The sequence below is a fragment of the Oryzias latipes genome, chromosome 18, assembly GCF_053564925.1.
Source record: "Oryzias latipes strain Hd-rR chromosome 18, Olatipes_Hd-rR_3.1".
Taxonomy (NCBI): domain Eukaryota; kingdom Metazoa; phylum Chordata; class Actinopteri; order Beloniformes; family Adrianichthyidae; genus Oryzias; species Oryzias latipes.
In genome coordinates, this window is record NC_136254.1 from 760,001 (window position 1) to 781,224 (window position 21,224).

The 21,224-nt window shown below is 44.3% G+C and overlaps 2 protein-coding genes and 1 long non-coding RNA gene across 15 annotated transcripts in view; 1 reads left to right on the forward strand and 2 right to left on the reverse strand.

Moving 5' to 3' along the window:
* Nucleotides 1-21,224, reverse strand: part of ank2b (ankyrin 2b, neuronal) — a 181,815-nt gene that overhangs the window by 97,942 nt on the left and 62,649 nt on the right. For 3 of the 12 annotated variants that reach the window (XM_078936515.1, XM_078936520.1, XM_078936513.1), the window contains exon 1: nt 12,385-15,216. The exons of the other annotated variants lie outside the window; for them this stretch is intronic. In XM_078936515.1, the coding sequence (XP_078792641.1) occupies nt 12,385-12,513 (129 nt within the window). In that variant the 5' untranslated portion in view covers nt 12,514-15,216. Of the gene's footprint in view, nt 1-12,384; nt 15,217-21,224 lie in introns of those variants that run through there. 12 annotated transcript variants of the gene reach the window in all.
* LOC105353775 (uncharacterized) lies at nt 7,911-9,997 on the reverse strand. 2 transcript variants are annotated; one of them, XR_013651142.1, is made up of 4 exons: nt 9,874-9,997; nt 8,752-8,841; nt 8,443-8,592; nt 7,911-8,046 (listed from the first exon to the last, which is right to left on the reverse strand). It is a non-coding gene; the product is annotated as an uncharacterized LOC105353775 (long non-coding RNA). The 2 variants fall into 2 exon arrangements; XR_002872029.2 differs by lacking the exon at nt 9,874-9,997 and having other exon boundaries at nt 8,752-8,865.
* LOC110013652 (E3 SUMO-protein ligase ZBED1-like) lies at nt 15,177-19,775 on the forward strand. The gene is made up of 8 exons (XM_023949076.2): nt 15,177-17,397; nt 17,510-17,642; nt 17,801-17,892; nt 17,976-18,182; nt 18,249-18,362; nt 18,461-18,718; nt 18,825-19,446; nt 19,530-19,775. Exons 1-7 carry the CDS (start codon nt 17,335-17,337, stop codon nt 18,966-18,968), a joined length of 1,011 nt encoding a protein of 336 aa, XP_023804844.1. The 5' UTR covers nt 15,177-17,334; the 3' UTR covers nt 18,969-19,446; nt 19,530-19,775.

Here is a 21,224-nt window from a genome sequence, read left to right on the forward strand (position 1 = left end):
ACCGCCGACCCCGCCATGCCGAGAGTCGGGTCAGCAGCTTCCAAATGCTTTTAACGTGTGGAAACGTCTTCTCTCTGATAAAATGAACACAGAGCTCAGGATGAGACCATCTGCTGCAGCCAGCTGGACTGATGGGAGGAAAACATGTACTATAGTACATCTGTGTATTATCCCCCTCTGTAGTATTGGTATGCAGTGTTGTTGATGTGGTTAGTTGTGTTGCTGCTGTCCTCTGGTTCCGGCCTCTGAAGGACGTCATGGAACACACAAACCCACCGTTTATCGACAGCCGTGTCCGGCCGGGATCCAGACACTCAAATTAATGGGAGTGAGCCCCTCCCCCGCCCGGCTCCGCTTAATTGAAGTGCTGCAATCACAATCCTGCCTTAAGCCTCCCGGCCTGTCATGGAATCTCAACGCGCCACGGAGAAACGGGTCTGCAGGGGACGACAACTGCTGAAAATAGCAAACGCCCACAGAGTTGTGAGGCAGGGGAGGGAGAAGGATGGAGGAGAGGATGCATGAAAACAAAGACAGGTTTGTTTCAAAGATGAGGCTCAGGTTCAAACACTTGAGTTTCTTTTGGAAATGAGACTCCAGAGACGACGTCTTCTTGATAAAGACTTGAGCAGAAACCATTTTGATCTGGGACTCATTTCAGATTCCTCCATCTCTTCCCCACTCAGAGCACACGTGTCCGTGGGACGACTGTGGTGCAGTGGTCGACCTCTGATGGCATGTCCACCGCGCGTCCCCACGTGGACCAGCAGCTGGGGGTGTGAATGGGACGGGGACGGTGGAGTGCTTTGGGCCTTCACCATATGGAGGCGGAGTTTTGACAGGGTTTGGGTTCTGCTTCCTGTTTTATTTTGAAGGTTTCCTGTATGCAGCAGTTTTGACTTCCCCGGTCCCAGTCTCTCCTGATGGTTGTCAACTTCAGCAACTTCAGCTTCTCTGTTTGTGTGCACATCCAACAGCACAGACAAAGACAAAATACCAAAAAAATATGTCTTGTTGTGTCCAGGTTGTCAAAACCTCACAAAGTTGCTCCCATTCTGGGATTGAGGAGAACAAACACAGACTGAGGCAGAAATCTGCAATGACGTTTATTGACATGTTATGAGGAAATTTGGATTTGCCAGCCATCCTCCTCCCCTCAGTGTCATTTTTCCGTCCCGTTTCATCGCCAGAGCGGTTTGAAGGGAGACGGACTGATTCCCTGGAACCCACAGAGGCTGCGTCGCTGCTTCGGTTCACATGGTAACTGTTTCTGCTGCTTCCTCCAGCAGACACACTTGTTGTTCCACAGCCTGAGGTCAGAACTAAACTAAAACCCGGCAGGTCGTCGGTCCGGTTTGGAGCAGTGGGCCGTCCTCGCTGTGGCTGGATGTCTCTGTAAATGGATGCAGGTGTTTGGAGGAGCAACCATTCACACCTGTGACAACCGACACCGTGAGCAGGAAGCTCCTGAACACCAAATGAAATAAATGTAGGCGTGGTTTCTGGCCTCAAACTCAGAATAATTCAGTGATGATGGAGAACCATCCACCATAAGTTCTGACTGTCGTGTCAGAGCCTGAACTCCTCGGGGGAATCTTTCTTAGAGGCATATCTGAGCCGGAGTGTTTGGTGCAGCTGTGACGTTCCAGCTTTTAGCCCCGCCCCCTAATCCAATCCCTTACTATGGTCCAGAGGAATGAAGAACGATCCACAGGCAGACATGGGATGGTTCTGAAAGCACCGCTAGAATCCAGCGCTAACACGGTGTGTCTGTGTGTGTCTGTGTGTGTGTCCTCAGCACAGCCTGTTGCTACTACACACGGTGGGTTCTCCTTCTCGTGGTTACCGTGGTAACACGACTGCTATCACTGCTGAGCTGCAGGGCGCCCCAGCAACCAGATTATGAATTCTCTAATCCAGGATTTTGCCAATCCCAGTTTCAGTTCAAGTAGTTCTGCATCCGTGATCCGCTGGCAGATATTCTGTTAATAAATGATCATCACCACTGTCTGTGTCTGTGAGGGGCACATGATTATTGACGTTTGCTTATGTTTGGGGCAGAAACAAACGTATGATGGTTCCAAGCCAGAAAAGACACTGACAGCGTTGCATCAATCCACTTTATAATCCAGCCGACGGGAAAAAGCGGATGTTGGAGCAGAGATTAACTTCCTCTGAGCAGCAGCAGCAGCTGCAGACGCAGATTACATGGAAAAGCAGAGAGGAAGGTGGCTGTAGACCGCAGGGACAGTGGAATACATGTGATGCTGGAGGGGGGGTGGGAGGGACAGGACGCCATCCAAAAACCCTGGCAAACAAAAACATCAACATGACGGATGAAAGTCTACAAAAACCATTTGACACCATGACACAGTTCTTCAGGCCTCAATGAAAAAGGTTCAGCTGCTTTTGGAAAGTCAGAGAAAAACTAAAGTCTATCTGAAAACAACACGGGTAGAATCTGTAACATCTGACCGATGAAGTCCAATAATGCAGATGTGGGTGGATACCGACACCACACCAATATGTCACCCCCCCTGTTGAAAAGGGCTGAGAATGCAGAATAACCAGAACGTGGAGACGTCAACTCAGGGACTCCAACGTCTCTGTTTGAGGCAAAAGTCGTCACATTCTGAACTGAAGCTCCGACCCCGTTTGCCTGAGCGAGGGAGGGGAGTCCTGGTTCTGTGTACCCCTCTGGCAGCACTGCAGTCCTGACCAGGACAGCGTGATGCCACCGTTCAAAAACGACAGCAAGGTAAAGCTGTGGGATTGTCTGTCTGCTCAGCTGCTTTCAGGAGAATCACATGTTCACAAACAATCGCTATGGCGACATCAATACGCATTTAAGTAACCTTTAATGAGCTAAAACCAGCTTCTGGCAGCTAGAACTATTTAACGAATCAAATGAATCTATTTATGCATTTGACCAATCGGATGGACGCCTTTGATGTTAGATGTTCACGACTCATTAATGGAAGCTACGTTGACTCTCCTCTAAATGAAACGGATGTATTTGGTAGTTTTCTATTTGTTCATGTACCACAAGTTATATTTTCATCACAATATCGATCACTAATATTGTTCTCCTTATATAGTGCAGCCCCCCCCACAGAGCAACCCGGACTCAAGGTCAGGCGAACATCCAGGGATCCACCATGAAGCCTCGTTTGCTCTCCAGCTCGCCGTTCTCCCATCAGATGTGTTGTCTGCGGGCGTAAAGTCTGAGATGTTCGTCTTGGTTGTTTTTACGGGACTTGGGGGAGGAAACCCCGGAGATGTCTCAGTATAGAGCTGAATCTGTCATTTTCTGGTTCCTGTGCTTTGGGGTTCTGTAAAGAAGTCATCCAAATGCATATTTGCCTTAAATGAACTATGCTGACACTGCATAAAGGATCCAAATGACAGATGGATGAAGCAGCAGCTTCCTGCTGTAGCTTCAGGATAGCCACGAAAAAAAAGAAAAGCCAGAGACCGGAAAGCCAAGGGGGGGGATGGGTAATTTCTGCAACAGCTCCACTCATTTCAATTACAGCTCTGGTCACATTCACCTGTACAGAGCTTGGCGTGTTTCGGGTTTTTGGCTCGTCTGCACACGTGGAGGGTAGTAGAGAGGAGGGGCTGCATCTTAAAGGTCTCCTAGGCTTGTTAGCCCCCCTTAAGGGACTTCTTAAGATGCGGCCCCTCCTCTCCACTACCCTCCATGGGCCCCCAGACAGAAACCAGAAGCCCCCGCACGGATCAACCTCCGTACATACACTGTCAGAAAAAATGTGCAAAATTTGTACCTTTAGAGGTACAATGGCTTGTCACTGGGGCAGTACCCTCAAGGGTACAAATGTTGTACCCTTTTATATAGGTGCGTATCTGTACCCTTTCAGTATGTACCTTTCAAAGGCAAATATGTACCTCTGTGGACTAAATTGTACCTTATAGTGGTATGGTACCATAATGTACCTTTAAAAAAGGTACAGATTTGTTCTTTTAAGGGTACTGCCCCAGTGACAAGCCTTTTGTACCCTTTGATGGCAAATTTGTACCAGATACAGCACATTAAAAGACCAGTATACTGTTTATCACATTTATTAAACATTCAAAACAATTACAATTCTGACATTTCACAGTATGTACAGTGTCACAACAGGATGCATATATTTACAATTATTAGCAATTTTACAATAATGAAAAATCTATATTTTTCCTTCAGTTCACATTGCATTCATTGTAACTATAACCTTAACATTTGATCAATTGTAAACAGCACATAGCACTTCAGTTACCATTTTTAAACCATGAAATAAAACTTGTGACATTAACAAAAGAAGCACTAGACCTCATTTTAAGTACATCTTTCTACTGCATTCTACATTTTCTAAAAATAAATAAAAAAGTAAAATCAGAACCAAGTTTAAATGCATAATTTAAATAATAAAATGCATAAATGTGATAAGATAATATTGATACGAATTCTAAAAAGAAAAACTATAAATCACACTAAAGATTACCAAGGATTACGTTTATGTCAATACCTAGTAGATCCTCTGCAAGCATCTCTTCTCTTGCTTCTTTGGAGACTTTGGCTAATGGAGCTTTTCTTTGAACAAGCTCAAGCACCTTTGGCACAATACTGGTAAACGCCGTCCTTGAAGCGCTGGCTTAAACTGACAGGTGATGGATGCATTCGGTCAACATCATCAAACAACTGAAAATTGAAAAAAATTAGAAAATTAATCATTCACTTTAACTAAAACAAACAAAAGACATAAAACATTCTAATATTTTTTGTTGCCATTTCCCTTTAGTGATCTCATTGTATAAATATTACTTGGCTTGAATGACTATAAATTTATATATGGGTTTAGAAAATTACAATGTTTTTACAATTAAGTTAAAGCTGTTAATGATCATTTTAGCAGATGTCTCAGCTTATATTGACATTCAAAATTTATTTTAAGCTGAGAACTGATTTAAAATGTCACTGACCCCTGAGGTTGTCTTCAAGAAAGAGTACTTTAGTATATCCTCTCGCACCTTGCTGTACTGGATATGCAGGACATTCACATGACCTTCAAGGGATGATGCATCCTCACCAATAGCCGCGTTTACATGGGCAAAAGTAATCGGAAAGAACGCCTGATCGGAAAGAAAATGCATCATGTAAACGCGCCGTTCAGAATACTCTGCCCCGATCAGACTCATTCGGATCAGAATTTCTTTCCGATCGAGATAGGTGGGTTATACCGATCGTTTATCCGATCATGGAGCATGTAAACGGTCATTCCGATCGTGTGTCACTACTGCTCTGGGTTACGTCATGCATAGACGGTGTTTCGCTGAGAGAAAGCTTTGAAGCGCATACGGGACCACCAGCTGCTCTGCGGACGCCCCGTGAAAAGCGCCGCTCCGCTCTCGCCCCTCTGGCTGTCTGCCTCTCCCTCCTTCACGAGGGGTATGCGGGGCAGCAGCGCTTTGTTCCACTGGCACCCGAGTCCCGGTGCCAGTGGACCAAGTGAGCAGAGGAGCCAGATAACTTTGTGTGTGAAGGGAGGGAGGGATGCTTAGTTAGTTACATGTGCGCTTTTTTGTTTTGTTATGTGTGGGAGAATTCAGACTGCGAGCCGTCCCGCCGCTCTGGGTTAGGGACTGCAGGACTCAGGAGGAACCGTGTTGTTTGGGGCGGTGTGTGAACGTTTCAGAGCAGAAATAAATGTTGCTCCGACCTTTAGAAGCTGTCCCGGCAAAATAAAGGCCGATGTTATTCCCACATATTTATGTGCAGCCAAGATAGATTGCTGCGTCTCTCGCACGGTCCTGGATTTTGTGTCCACAAGCAAGGCTAATGTTGTTAGTGCGTGTTTAAAGCCTGTCCTAACTCTTCCAGCTCCGTTCTTCAACATAAAAAGCAATGACCACACGGATTAAATAAACGATGAGCGAGCAGGCGCTTCATACTATTCATAACATTTATAAAAGCACGTTTGGAAGATCGCCTCGTGTTACGGAGCTGTTGCATAAAAGTCTGTGGCAGCGGTCTGTTTACAACGAGGCGCACCTCTTCTTCCGGGTTTTTTTTTTTTTTTTACCACTGCTGCGCATGCCCAAACGATTTATTCCGACCAAAGGTGTGAGCCATGGGAACGCTTGTTCTATCGGAAAAAGGTTTTCTGTGCCCATGTGCACGGGTGAATTTTAACCCGACCATTGATCCGATCAAGATATTCTGCCCATGTAACCGCGGCTAATGACAGCAACCACCTATTGGATCAAATTTAAAAGTCCATATTAATAATAAAAAATACAACTGCAAGCACTGATTACTGGGGTTAAAGCACTTTGAGACAATGTTTAAAGACAGTTTGTGCAGAGTGGTTTGGAGTTGATCAGAAATTAACTTCTGAGTTGTAGGCGGGGCTATTGACACAGTAGTTACCCTCTGCTGATGTCCGATCATCCCTTTGTTTACGCCCTCTCGCTCTAGCTTACAGTCCTTCCAACTTAAAACTAACATTAGTGGTGAAAGCAAAATGGTGACCAATATTGAAGCTTTCTGGCCATAGTTTAGATCAAGCTCAGACAAGTATGATGAAGATGTTAATGGATCTGTTTGTCTGCAAGTGGACGCATCAGAATAGAGCAGAGCAGAGGGACTCGGACCCACCTCATTTCATGTGGTGCGTCACAATAGAGAGCTTCCTCAAACTGCATTTATTTTGTCTGTTCCTGATTCATCCCAATTTGAGTGAATACTCAGATGTGCAGTTTCAAACGTGTTCTTTTAAACGTGCCCATCATGAGAAAAATACTGCGACATGTTAAAAATGGGGGACCCACTCCAATGAAAGTTATTTTTTAAAATGTAGCATTTTTATGATGACATATTGTTATAAGATTTAAGAATAAAACTGTGTTTCTGAATATTTATTTTCTCAAATTGGGATGAATCAGGAACAGATGAAAAGATGTAATTTGAGAAAGCTTGTAGTTGTTACGTACAAGCTACATTTGGCAGGCCACAAGCTCCCTGCTCCGCTTGTCTTCATTCTCCTCGTCTGAGTTGGCATCTGGCTCACATCTATAAGGCTGGATAGCTCCAATATTGCACGCCAATTCTGTTGCTTGGGGGTTGTGAGGGACTGTAAGGTAACGGGAGCGTAAACAATGGCATGATGGGAAGTTAAGGCCGGTTAATTCTGCAAAACAGTCCTGTCAAGAACTTGAAGGTGAATTCCAATTGAACTGCAGAAACCATGTCCCAGAAAACATTTTCCCCCCTCAAAAACTGCATAATCAATGTCTGTCTTTGTATAATAATAATGGATTGGATTTATCTGCGCTTTTCAAGACACTCAAAGCGCTTACAGTGTGTCCATTATTCATTCACTCCTCATCCATACTTGGTGATGGTAAGCTATGGTTGTAGCCACAGCTGCCCTGGGGCAGACTGACAGAGGCGTGGCTGCCATTTCGCGCCTACGGCCCCTCTGACCATCACCGGGATCATTCATGCACATTCACACAAGGAATGTGAAGTGAAGGAGGGTGAAGTGTCTTGCCCAAGGACACAACGACATTTTTTGGCTGGTGGGAGCGGGGATCGAACCGCCAACCCTTCGGTCATTGGACGACCCGCTCAACCACCTGAGCCACTGTCGCCCGTATAGTCAAGATCTTGTTAATTATGCAGATCTTTGTTGAAGGAAATACAGATTATATGTTTGTATGATGAGGACAGTATTCCAGAATGTATTCAATGTGTTGTGACTTACTCGGTGCAATCTGCCGTTTCCCTAGAAAACTTTAAACTAGTTTGGATGATCTGCCTTACTGCACTGTTTGACAACTAAACTGAATTGGAAAGACAGCCTGACTTTGAATGCTTGAAATGACTTTGTGAAAAGATTATTTACTTACTTTGGAAAGAGAGGTGTCTTCAAGTCTTCGTCTTGTTGTAGGATTGTGTTTTTAATATTATGGTGTCATCTGAGTCCACTTCAGTATCTCCACTTGAACTGGTATTGCAGCTCTTTGCAGGACAACTCGGCTGATCTGTCAAAGTATTAAAGCTTTGAGTTACTTTAATATTTAAATTAGTATGATAGCAAAAACAAAAAAAGTAAAAACAAAGATTTTTAAATACTGACGACTTAACAGTTTAGCAGATTTATTATCTTGTCTAAGACAGCAATAGGATAAAACACTCACTTATTTGCCCGTGTTTTGTTCCCCACACTATCCTGTCAAATAAATCATTAACCCTCAGACTCCTATTGATGCAAATATACAATCAAAACTCTTCAGCTCAAAAATGTTCTTAATTTAGCATGTACTTCAAAGCAAAAACAGATTATTTCCCTTGGAAATAAATTCAGGCATCAAAGGGGAATTTACCCAAAACCATTCAAAACAAAATAGATAAATTACAATTTAAAAGAAAAACTTCACCTTCTGGATTTGTATCTTCGGCCAGACAACTTTCCAACACACCAAGGTTTGGGTTTTTCAACAGGAGATCAAAAACCTGCTCATCAACTTCTGTCTTTGAGTCATCAAACACTTTCAAGTCCAAGGTTGGGATGTTGAACTTTTTGGCAGCTGTGAACACCGCAAAATTATGTTTAGAATACAGCACAGAAATTATCTTTAAATTAAAAAGCAATTAAAAAAATCTGTTTGCATTACAGCTGACAGTTTATCCAAACTTGACTGATTCCTGTAAAGAAAAATGCTGGAAATTGTGATGTTTCCACTCACCGCATTCCCAAAAGGATTTGTAGGTCAGCTGAACTTCAAAATATTTTTTCTTTTGGCATTCCACATGTTCACGCACAGCTTGCATCTTTCCTGGTGGGAAAAAAAACAATATATTACAAAAAAGAAAAAAACATTACAACACCAAAAGGTACCAACACAGCATTTATTCAGATCTAAGTCCTGTTCCAAATGAATTAATACATTTTAAAATAGTAATGGCAAATATACAGTTCACACTAGCTGCCACAGCAATGTTGCAGAATTTGCAGAACTGCTAAAAAAACACTGGCGACAATGCACTGGCTTTTAAGGGCCTACAGATTTATTTCTTGGAAGTTCATTTAAAAAAATGTTTTCCTGATTTTCCTGAGTTTTTGGTATGGGAAATCGTGACGAGTATCTGGAGTCACGGACCTCCATTTAAAAAAAAAAATCTCTGCAGGAGAATGTTCAAAATCAACAACACAGTGTAAACTTCGCTTGACCAACAATGAGCGATCATGACAACCTAAACAGTCTGTCACTGTCTTGCATTCGAGAAATGGTGGCTGCGCGCGCACAGCAGCTACGGCAGGCTGACATATAAATGGGAAGGACCGCCATACTGCGGTGTAAAAAAAACGTTATTGGACTCCTACACATTACAGATTAAAATGATTAACGCATTGAATTCGACGGACCTGATAAATAACAGTAGGAATTATGGAGCTGGTCGTTTCAAAAGTAGCTGGCTTCTTTACTAAGAAAGACAGAAAGACAGAAAGAAAAAAAAAAGGGGGGGGGGGGGTAGGCAACAACAACCGGTGCATCAACGCCAGCGTACATCGGTAAACGGCGACAGAATTATCTGTGAAAAAATATATATATTTCAATGTATTTAACGGAACTCGGTTCAACACCAATAAAAACAACAGCTTAATTTATTTAATGGCTGCATTTAGCTGAACTTCAAACGGCTGAGGCTAACCGTTAGCAAACTCCTGCTCCTTTCAATCTCCTCACAGGCACATACACGGTGGAATAGCAGCATTCCACTACAAAAAAGTTATTCCTTACAGATAAAATAACCGAACCCGCTTAAAACAAGTTTCCAACTTATTCTTGAGCAATTAGCAGACTTACCTCAGTCAGCCTCTATCTTCCTCCGGCCGCTGCGGGATAACAAAATGGCGGAAGAAACGAAACTTAAGAAAGTAGAATGGGCGTGGTCTCGCTGGTTTACTCCAACATATTTCCTCTACGTTTTTACACCTACTTAAACAAAAATTACTGATGGTAACTACGAAAAAAGTACTCTCTCATTTTTCCTGTGTAGGTAGAAAAGCTAAAAGGTACTAATATGTACACTTAATGTATCGTAGTAACAGAGAAATTTACTTTTTTATGAGAATGCATGATTAGAAAAAAAATAACTTAAATTAACAGTTCAAAAACTAGAAATTTAAATTGAACTTAGGCCAAGTTAAAGTACACCATATAAGGTAAAAAACATCAAATAATTTTGTCTACATTGTGCTTTTGCTCTAAATTAAATATAAGTATATTTTTACTTATATATAAGTTAAAAAAAACAGGCTCACACTAATACATGTTTAAAAGTTATTATCTTGATGCTCTGCACAATTAATAAAATATAATTTGCTTGTGTACTGTTCAGAACTAGTCATAAAAGATGTGTGGTCTCTTAAATGATTATAATACAACGTATTAAATGATTTTGGGTGACGTTTCATACACTTTGAATTATTACTTTTGTCACACAAGTGATTGTACCTTTGTTTGTGGAATAAAAGGTCCAAATATGGGCCCTCTGATGGTTGGAAACATATTTGTACCTTTTTTATCCTTAAATGGTACATATGAGTACCCTAAGGTGTAATTATGACTCACTTAGGGTACAAATTCACCATTTGTACCCTAAGTGTTCACAAACGTACCCCAACCGTACCCTTTTTTCTGACAGTGTAGAGGTTTGAGTGGAGGTTTATCCTCTGGTTTTACCAGGAATCAGTGAAACTAAGCTGAATAATGGATCCAGCTCCAGCTGAAGGCCGTGTCCCACAGCCGCTACCTACAATCTGCACGTTTCCACGCAGGAAACGTTGCTGTGTGGTGATCCATGCGGGATCTACGGCATCCATACGTGTTTCTCGAGTTCATCATTCCTTGATGTGTGCGGATGTCCGTGGAGGATTTCAGCCTCTGCTCAGACTTTTTGGTCAGCTAAACATTATCCAGATTACGTGGATTTTATGCAGTTTATTCACAATTATTGCGTAAATCTTACACAATTGTGTGTGATTTTTGTGAGATTCATCCACAAATGTGTGTCTTTCCAGGACTGTTCCACGTTTGTCTAACAGACTTTTCGTGCATTAACCACTGAGGTAGAACTTGGTTCATGCATGATTGGCGCTCCCCCTGCCTCCCTTTACTGGGTGGTGGGGGGGTCAGGTTTCTAGGGGGGCGGTGCCAGGGGCAGCGCAGAAGGCGGGAGGGGGCCAGGTACGGCGGGGGCCGATGCGACTCTAGATGAATGCCAGGCCCTTCTCACGGATCTCGCCACCCCACTGAACCCCCAACCCCCGGGGGCGCCTAGCAGCTGACGAATGGTCCCGAGGGCCGCGGCGGGAGCTGACCATGGTGCTGAAGCATTTCTGCTCACTGAAGCACTGGTTCACGTGTTCTTAGCGTGTTTATTCCGGATCCATGTGTGAAAATGTCACCTAAAGACCACAACTCTGCCCTTTTCCAGGTAGATTCACGTCTGACCAGTTTCCATCTGTGTAATGTGCACAGATGTACGTGGTGGCTGTGGGACACGGCCTTTGAATGACCTGATAAACATCTGAGTTTCTTCTCCACATCACACTGACAGGAACTGGAACTACTGAACTGGATCTACCTGGACAGTGGGCTCTGTCCAGCAGATCTGCTCCGTTTCAGTCACTCAGCTCTTCACCACAGAAAAGACGATGCAGCGCATTTCAGACACTTCTCACATGCAGAACAGGCTCATCGGCCTCAGCAGAAAGGTCATGTCGGGGTCACTTCAACTAAAGCCTCGCTAAAGAACAAATGTTCCAAACAATCATTTTTCATCATGTTTTCATTTGAAAAGTTCTGAAGAGAAAAAGATGAGTCAGGGTTTTTTCCCAGGGTCCTCTGCACCAACACGCTCTGGAAAAACCCTGACCATGAGCGTCTCTGTGCTGCAGCGTCCAGCCCCTGCAGCAGGAATCGAGTTGAAAGCAGACAAACAGAACCAGAGATCTGTGGATCCACACCCACTGCTGGGAGTGTGACTGTCTGAGGGGACTGTAAAGATGACCACTGGAGGGGGGGCCGGTGCACGCTCACGGCTGCAGTCCCTATGACCATGAGACCAAACTGACAGTGATGGGTGGGGGCTAACGGTCCCAGGACGCATTCAGTCCTGAGGACGACACGGACAGTGAGGACGTGGCTGTTGATGCCGATCTTTGTCAGAACTCCGCTGCAGTGCTGGACTGTTTGCTCCATGCAGATGATGATGCTGATGAGAATGGCAGGTGGGGGGTGGGGGGTGGATTTACCAGGAACACACTGACTGCTCACACACGGGTGGGAAGGAGTTGATGGGTAATGCGGTACCTTCCGCCGGCGCTCGGCTCGCTCCCGGGAACGCCTCCTCCTCTCTCTGGCTTTCTCCAGAGCCTTCAGGTCCGGAGGCTGCTCCATCTCGGACCGGGCCTTCTTGATGTGAGCCGCGGCGTGAGCCATGGCTGCTCTCTAACGGCTCAGCAGGTGATGCCTCCTTCCTCCAAGGACGAACAGTCCAAAGCGGATAAGTGTGTGAGGAGAAGAGCGCCGGCGTCCTCCGTCCTGCAGCCCTGCGGCTACGCACAGCCGCAGCAACTTCCTCTGAGGCGGGGATGGAAAGGGGGGAGTGGAGGTCCAGATCGCATCACCAAGAGGTAAACCCGACAGCCTATTGAGGCAGAGGAGAGTTCCACCCCCCCTTAACAGTCAGCCTGCTGATGCTATGACAACCCAGGAAGCCTCTAAATACACCAGCTCCCCACCCATCGAGGACCAGACGGAGAAGTGGGGGAGTGCGGGGGGAGGAGTCAGAGGTAAAAACATGGCATGGGGGAGGAGATGCGGGACGCGGAAGCATCGGCGTGTGTCCTTTAGAAAAAGAACAAGGGAGGCACCATTGTGCTGAAATCAGAGGGGGACCTCAGGGGTTCTACCTCCTTTGTGACACGCCGTCCTCGTGGTACAGTCTGGGAATCGAACACACGCAGGCCGAAACACTCTCAGCTCTATGTGTTCCTCTGAAGGTTAGGAATGAAATCAGGAAAAAGGCATCCGTGTGGCCGCCCCCGCTGCCCCTCTTCCTTCCTGTCTCATATTTGCAGCGCTTCATTTTCAAGACACATCCCAGAATTCCCCTGATGGATCCATCCCAGCGGAGAGCGTTCAACACGAAACCACATGAGTCCACTCTGTTAGTGAGTAAATCCAGATCCCTCTGCAGTGTTTTTAGTCCACGGCCTCACCCCTCTTGGTTTTTTATCATGTAGCGCCACCTTGTGGCCGGATCCAAAACGTAGGGTCTTCTGACTAGAATCCTGATTTGACATGTTTGGTTTTTGTTTGACTAAAGCTGCTCTTCATTAAGCAGAGACAATCAAAACTAAAAGATGAATTCAAATATTTGATTTAGAATAGAATATATGAAATATATCCTGCTATTTGGTCAATCTAAATACTGTGTCTTCTGATCTTTGTCTGCATCAGAACATGCTGATGGTCTGCATGGAGAGGCGTTTAGACAGACGGTGAGCTTTCCCCTGCTTGACCTTAGCTCTCTGCATATGAGTAAAGAAAGCAACATTCCTGCTTAACGTGATAGAAGATGAATCCATGGATTAACCTGTTGTGTTCAGGATTACCAGAGCGGGATGCATGTGGTCACTAATCCCTTCAGTCACAGGCGTGGATGGATACGCTGTGAGCTGAAGAGCATCACTCAGTCCACCCCTGGCAGGGACACACACCCCCTGCAGGAGCTGCAGAAGTCACATGACAAGGACAGTTTGCAGGGAAAAGCTGTAGAGAGCACTTCCTTTAGACCAGAATGCTGCTTCATTGGTTTGTATGAATGGATGAGTGACCAACCCTCACATCTTAGGGTGGAGTAAGACTGGAAATGTCCGTTGGTCTGAGTCTGTATTCAGAGATTTCTGATTCAAACCCAAGCTTGTAAACAAAACCATGTGACTAGAGATCCCTTCTGTCAGTGGCCAGGAACTACGAGGGCGGGGCCAAACGGCAAGCAAAGGAATAATGGAAGTCCTGCTCTTTGATGATTCATTCAAACTTTATGTTTCTCTGATTCTGAACGTCTGCATCAACGTCTGGTTGAACACTTTCTCCTTTGGTGGAGTCGTGCTGCAGGGCGGTTACCGAGGAGACGACGGCTAAGAAGGATGTTTATGACGTATAGATGGTTGGAAAACAGGGAGAAGAGATGTGGATCACATATGAGGCTGAATTCATTTCAGTGAGTAGCTGTGGCTCATGGCTGCTCTGCTAGACTGTTTACATCCCATAATGCCCGGCTATGGAGGCAATAGCCAAACATGGAGCCAGACTAAGGAAACTCAGAGCAAACTGAAGCTCAGTCTGATTGGAAACGAACTGAGACCACCTCCAGAGACGGGTCAGAGAGCGGTTCCTGGTCCTGGACCAGAGTCCATTTGGATGTGTTCAGACTGAACATTTGTTCTGGATTATCACAGGAAACAAACTCTGGTTCACTTTAAATGGACCAATGTGTCCCGTCTGAACACAGCCTTAAAGGATCCTAACCAAACAAAACGGATGAAATCAGTGGATCACAAACATGATGCTACGTTCACACTGGGCTCCAAAATGTGAGTTCCAGCCCCCGCTTCCACTAAAAAGTCTACGTAAAGGCGTGGATATGCGCATCGTGAGCTTCCACGTTCAAAACTCCCACATTCACACGTCGCTACTCATGTTTTCAAGTCTGTTTTCAGCTCCAAGTAAAAAAAGCAGAAACTGATTCCCCAAAAGTTTAACCAGTTAAACTTAAATTGGGAAAAAACTAAGAATTAAAATATTTTTACAGGAGCAAAGCAGTTTTTCATGGCAGCCACTGCTCTGCAGAAAAAAGAGGCACATTCTTAATGAAGAAGGAGGGGCAGAACGCCACGTTAGGTGTCGCAGTCAGCTTTGGAGTTTACAACCGATTTTACCTTTTGGTATAAATACCGGTGTGAAGCCCGTTGAGACAACTATTGTTGTAATATTGGGCTATAGAAATACCACTGTTTATACCATGGTCCGGGGGAATTCCTCGATTCTGATTGGCTGCTGGGTGTGCATTAAAAAGTGATAAATTGTATCACTGCGCCGGCTTCTTTAAAACAACTTTTATCTTCATCATCTGGACAAAAACAAGCGGTTAGAGGAGAACTTTCTCTCTGAACTGATGCTTTATTCAACCCATCGGGACGATCAGCATAGATATATCGCTTTATATCGCCGAATCTTGACTGCAGCGGTGATGCGGCGCGAAGCGAACTATTTGTTTCACGTAACAAATAGTTGGCTTTTTGTGAGAAAAGCGATCCAAATTGAAAAAAAAACAAGAATTAAGGACTAAAAACTGGTTACTATTTGTTTCTTTTGTAAGTGACCATGGTATAAGCGGGTTAATGACCTTCGAAGTATGCATTATCAATTTTGAACGTACTTCACAGAAGCAACCGTCCTCCGTGTTCAGGTTTCCACGGCGTGCGTTAAAAACTGATAATGCACACTTTGTCGGTCATTGACCCTTCCTTAAATGGAATTGAATGAATGAATCAGGGATCAAAACCAGATTTCCAACATGCTTCAGAGGAAGCAGTCTCTTCATTGGTACAGTTACACCCTCACCCCAGCTGTGGGGGGTTGTGTGCACATGTATGTATTCATATTGCATGTGTCCGTGGCCCAGGGGGAGGGTCTGTCATGTATGCCGTCTTGCAGGGCAGGGTGTGCCGTCTGGATGGAGCCCTAATGTGTGTGTGGGGGGGCTCCTGCAGATAAACGGTGCTCTTATCATGATCAAAGCTTCACGACGGCCTGATCAGCCCCAGGAGACATCATCAAGCCGTCAGCGTGACGCCCACGTCACACACAGGCCGCTGCATTCTTCTTAGTGTGTGTGTGTGTTGGTTTGTGACCATCTCTTCTGGGGATTGGCACTCATGAACTCATTTCTCCCAGAATTCATTGGGTTCGATTCAAGCCCTTTAAATCTGGTTTTTACTGTGGACTGTCAGGAATAACGACAGGAATGTGTCAAATGTACAGACGCACACTTAGAAGCAGTTAGACGATGGGGACCACCATCACCATAGTGGCTGCTTTCCACCCCTCATTGCCTGGCAACAAGAAGGGTGTGGGGCGTTGCCAGCGGGGACAGCAGAGAGAAGACGGAGCGTTGGAGGACCTCTCCCCCTGGGGTTCATTAGAACGACCTCGTACCTCTCACCTAATGAGCTTTCAGGAAAACAGGAAAAGAGACTAACGATGCCAGACGTGGTGAAAATGACCTGGAAGCCGCTCAGACGTGCTGATTGTGGCCGCTGAAGAGCATCGCCGCGTGCAGAAAGACAGACAGAGGCGTGGTGGGGAGGGCTGGTATCTCACCCCCCCACACTAGCTGTCCCTGGATTCCCCTGAGACCACAATGACATCATCGGCTGCTGCTCTTCCGGAGACGCACAAAGTCACGTCTTAACGTTTTACTATGACGGCGTGTTACACGCCTGCAGGAAAATCTACGTTCAGACTAGAAGCCAAGAGCTCCGACATTAACTGATAAAGACAAACCCTGCTTAAAGCCTCCTACTAGAGAAAATACCACCAGGATTGGAATTGTGTATTCAAATATACACTCAAATGTCAAAAACGTACAAATACCAAACAACAGTTTTAAAGGGTCTATATCCTGCTTCTCTTTACAGACTAAAGTATATCCATATATATGAATGACCTATGGCACACTAAAGAACATTTTTTTATGAAATGTGAGTTATTTTCAGCTCATTTTTCTGCCCTGAAGTAGAACGACTCCATCTCTGAGGCTACGCCTTTATCTCCTTGTGGGAGGCACGCGGTTCCAGGGCAAGGGGTTTATTTAACAAAAAGCGCTGCAGAGCAGGATAACCAAACCAAACCAAACCAAACCAAAACATGAACATGGCAGAAGGGAGTCAGGTCAGGCAAGAGACGTTAGATACATTTAGGGATGGCCCGTTTGACACGGGGCTTCGGCGCGCGGTTCACCTTCATGAAACAGAGCTTTTCGGCACAATGTTTCAAAGCGTGTGTCAACCAGCGCAGATCACGTGATTGATGACGTATGACGCGCCAAATGCATCACTCACCTGAACCAGGTTTCAGATCTCAGGTGTGTTTGATCAGAAGGGCGCGCTGTTGTCTATAAATACAGATGAATCCCAAACAACGTTTCCCGACCAGTTCTGTTGTTTCCCGTGTATCGTAAGAATCAACGTCATGGCACCCGGTAAAAAACGTTCTGTGGCTTGGGATCATTTCAACTTGATTTCTCCAAATAAGGTAATACACTATTAACGTTATTTTATTAGTAGCCATTGCTGATTATGTCAGTTTTATAGGTATGTCTGTCAGTTGAAAGGAATCATTTTTATTCTTTCCATTTCTTTTTTAGGTGCAATGTTTGATTTGCAAACATGAATTTGCATTTAATGATAGTACATCCTCCATGATGCGACATCTCCGCTCCGTTCATCATATTGAAACTCCGCAGTCGGAAAATCAAGCCTTCAATCCACCTCATATTGGTAATAAGAATATATCCAACTAATGGCACTCTGAATAAGAACTAAAATGGATAGCTCAGTGGAAAAAGCAGTGACATGTGAATGCTGAGGTTCCGGGTTTGAGGCTCAGCTTCTACAATTAATATTTTTTTTTTTTTCTTCACATGTATATTTTGCAGTGTCAAGAAAGCAAGAACTTGATTCTGCATTGGTGGATATGATTGTAATGGATGCACAACCATTTTCAATTGTTGAAGACAAAGGCTTCAAGGTAAGGTGGCTAATATTATATAGCATTTACATTATTTATGTTTTTGTGTACATAATAAGCTGTATTTTATTTGTCACTATTAGGCTTTTGTCAACCTTTTGGACCCATCCTACATAATTCCTAATAGGAAGGCCTTGAGGACAATGGTGGAGGAGAAGTACAAAGCCAAAAAGGAGAAGGCTTTAGATGTGGTTAGCAGGGCCTCTGCTGTCAGCCTTACAGCAGACATGTGGACATCCATTAACATGGACGCTTACTTGGCTGTAACATGCCATTTTATCACCGAGGAGGTAGGTATCCCCTGCTTTGTGCAATGCTTTGGTTTATGTATCTCAGTTTGACTTTGTTCATTCTAGGTGGAGCTGGCCTCTGTGGTCTTGGGGGTTCTGAAGTTTCCCCAAACCCACACTGCAGCTCACTTGGCTGAGGCCAAAAATCTTCTCATGGAAGAATGGGGAATTAAAGGGAAGGTGCGAGCCAGATCAATAAAGTACAAAATCATTCATCAATATGGCCTCCCACTACCTAATATACATGATTTGTGAACATGTTGTAATCTTTCTTCCAGGTGACAGGCCTGGTTACAGACTGTGCTCCCAACATGGTTGCATGTGCTAATATATTACTGCTTCGGCACATAATGTGTTTTGCACATATGCTTAATTTGGTGGTGAAAAAGTCCCTTGCCCAAACCCCTGAACTAGAGGATATCCGAAGTAAGGGGCGTAAGATTGTCGGTCTTTTTAAATCCAGCACCACAGCGAAGGAGAAGCTGTCAGAGATGCAGCGACAGCTGGCCAGGCCAGAGCACAAATTAATACAAGAGGTGAAACATTTTCTTTTTTTTAAATCTAAGATTTTACATGTTTTTGCAGTTGTTTATTGTGTTACTTTCTTCTCTCCTTTAAAATGTGCTTGCTGTCTTATCTTAGGTGGAAACAAGATGGAACAGCACATTTAATATGTTGGAAAGGTTGTTTAAGGAGAGAGAGCCACTGGGGGCAGCTCTGGGCACCCTCCATACGGACCTTCCTCCATCACCTCAGAGGACTACCAGGCCATACACCACTGCTTGAGCGTTGTTTCACCGTTTCAAGAGGCCACAGTTGAGCTTTCGACAGAAAAACGAGTGTCAGCATCCAAAGTCATTCCCATGGTCAAAATGCTGAAACATTACATCTCAAGCAGGTGTGGTCAGATCACACACCCACTTGGTGAAAAACTGGCCACTAACTTGAAGAACAATCTCCATGAGAGGTTTTCAGCTCTGGAGAAGGTCACTGCTCTGTCAATGGCAACCTTGATGGACCCAAGGCTTAAAGAGCTGGGGTTCTGCAGCCAAGGCTCTGCCCACACGGCCATAGAGCGACTCACTAAAGAGTGTGCTGCAACAATGCAGGCGCTACTTCCAGAGGCACAGCCACAGTCGCCACCTAGAGAAGGTCCTTCAAGTCAGCAGGAAGATGGTGGTCTCTGGGCCCTGCTGGACAGGCATGTGGGGGTTCAACAGCAGGTGACCAGCACAACTGCCAGTGCAACAGTGGAGGTTCAGAGGTACAGTAAAGATTAGAATCCTCATCATAATTTCTGCTCATTTTAGACTGGTGCATGACAATAGGCTATTAATGTCCTTCTAGGTACTTAAAGGAACCTCACATCCCAAGGACTCAGGACCCACTGAGATACTGGGTTACCCACAAGGTTTTATACCCATATCTCTACAAGCTGGCAATGAAGTTTTTATGCACACCAGCTTCATCTGTGCCTTGTGAGAGGATCTTCTCCAAGGCTGGCGAAATCGTCAGCCAAAGATGAAACAGGCTGAAGCCCAGCACAGTGGAGAAAATTCTGTTTTTAAATAAAAATCTATAACATGAATCCCACTCAGTCATGTTAGACCCTGGTTCACAATCACTCATTCTCACTTTATACATGGCATTCACAATGTAACACAAGCACTTCTCACAAATCTTCAAACATTGTCTTTGTTTTATTTCCACACTGAAGTGTTACAAGGGCAAGGAACTTAGTGGAGTAGATGATATATGTCCTGTCTGCCACCAGATGCCGCTGTTCTGTGTGGTTTCGAAGCCCCAAATGCTTCATTCATTTTTCTGGCACATTTACACGAAGCCCCATGAGAGCTTCATGGGGCTTCGATTCCCATCCCTAGATACATTGATGGACCAGCACAGGAGGAAGGCAGAGACAAGACTCAAATACAAAAGACACAGGTGAACATGATCAGAACAGAATGGGACCAGGAAAGCAAAACTCAAAAGCATGACAAAACAGGAAACCTTTCAGAATAAAACAGGAAACAAACCTCAAACATGACAGAAACAAGACTGAAAGCAAAAATCAATACAAAGAAACCCAAACCATGACAAATACAAAATGATTGAGATACTTGCTGACACATTTGAACGTTCATCAGAAGAGTTATTGAGGCCTGAAGTCTGAATCTGTGAAGATCTAACTTAACCGAACGGCAGCTGCTCTTCCCGTGTTCCTCCGTGTAGCTGATAGCTGCAGTTTAACTGTGCTTCAGAATCGTGTTTCTTTGCATTTCCAAAGTTGTTCTGTTGCGCTGTCTGTGTAGAACACGCTGGAGGGGGGAGGGGTTCCATGCGGGGGAAAAAAACAAACAGGTAGAGAGGTGGGGGCGGGACTTAGACTCCCCGCTTATGATTCCAGACAAACTAACAGCTGCTTCCTAACAAAAATAGTTGTTATTCAAGAAATTAATATAATGTATTGTGTTTACTGGATTAAATAAATAAATAAATAAATAGATGGAGTCTACATCAAAGTGAATCTGTTTCCATCATCTGAACTCTGGTGTTTGACAGACAGAAAAGTCTATTCAGGGTTGTGGAAAATGGACAAAAGATCAAAGGAAACATAACGCTCATAAAGAATTAAAATAAAGAATTCAAAAAATATCCTGACAGCATTTTGAATCCATACAAGTATTATCAAATGAACTATCACTACATATCAGCAAAAAAACGTTTTCCTAGCACAGCTAGTGTTGCGGCTCCCTGTGCTTTCATCTCAGTGAGAAACTGATCCAAATGGATCTATAGAGGTTCAGGTTGCTGACCGCTGGTCTGACACATCCACATGCATTCCAGGTCTGTACTGGAACATTATCCTGTATAAAGTAAAATGTTATGTTAAAAAAACAATGTTCCATAATGAGGGAATAAAACACTATGTTCTTAATTAATTAATAAAATAATTTTTTTTGGGTCATCAAAAAGTATTGATAAGAGTACTGTTAAAACCATAACGATACCCATCCCTACATATCTGTACCTTTGTACTAT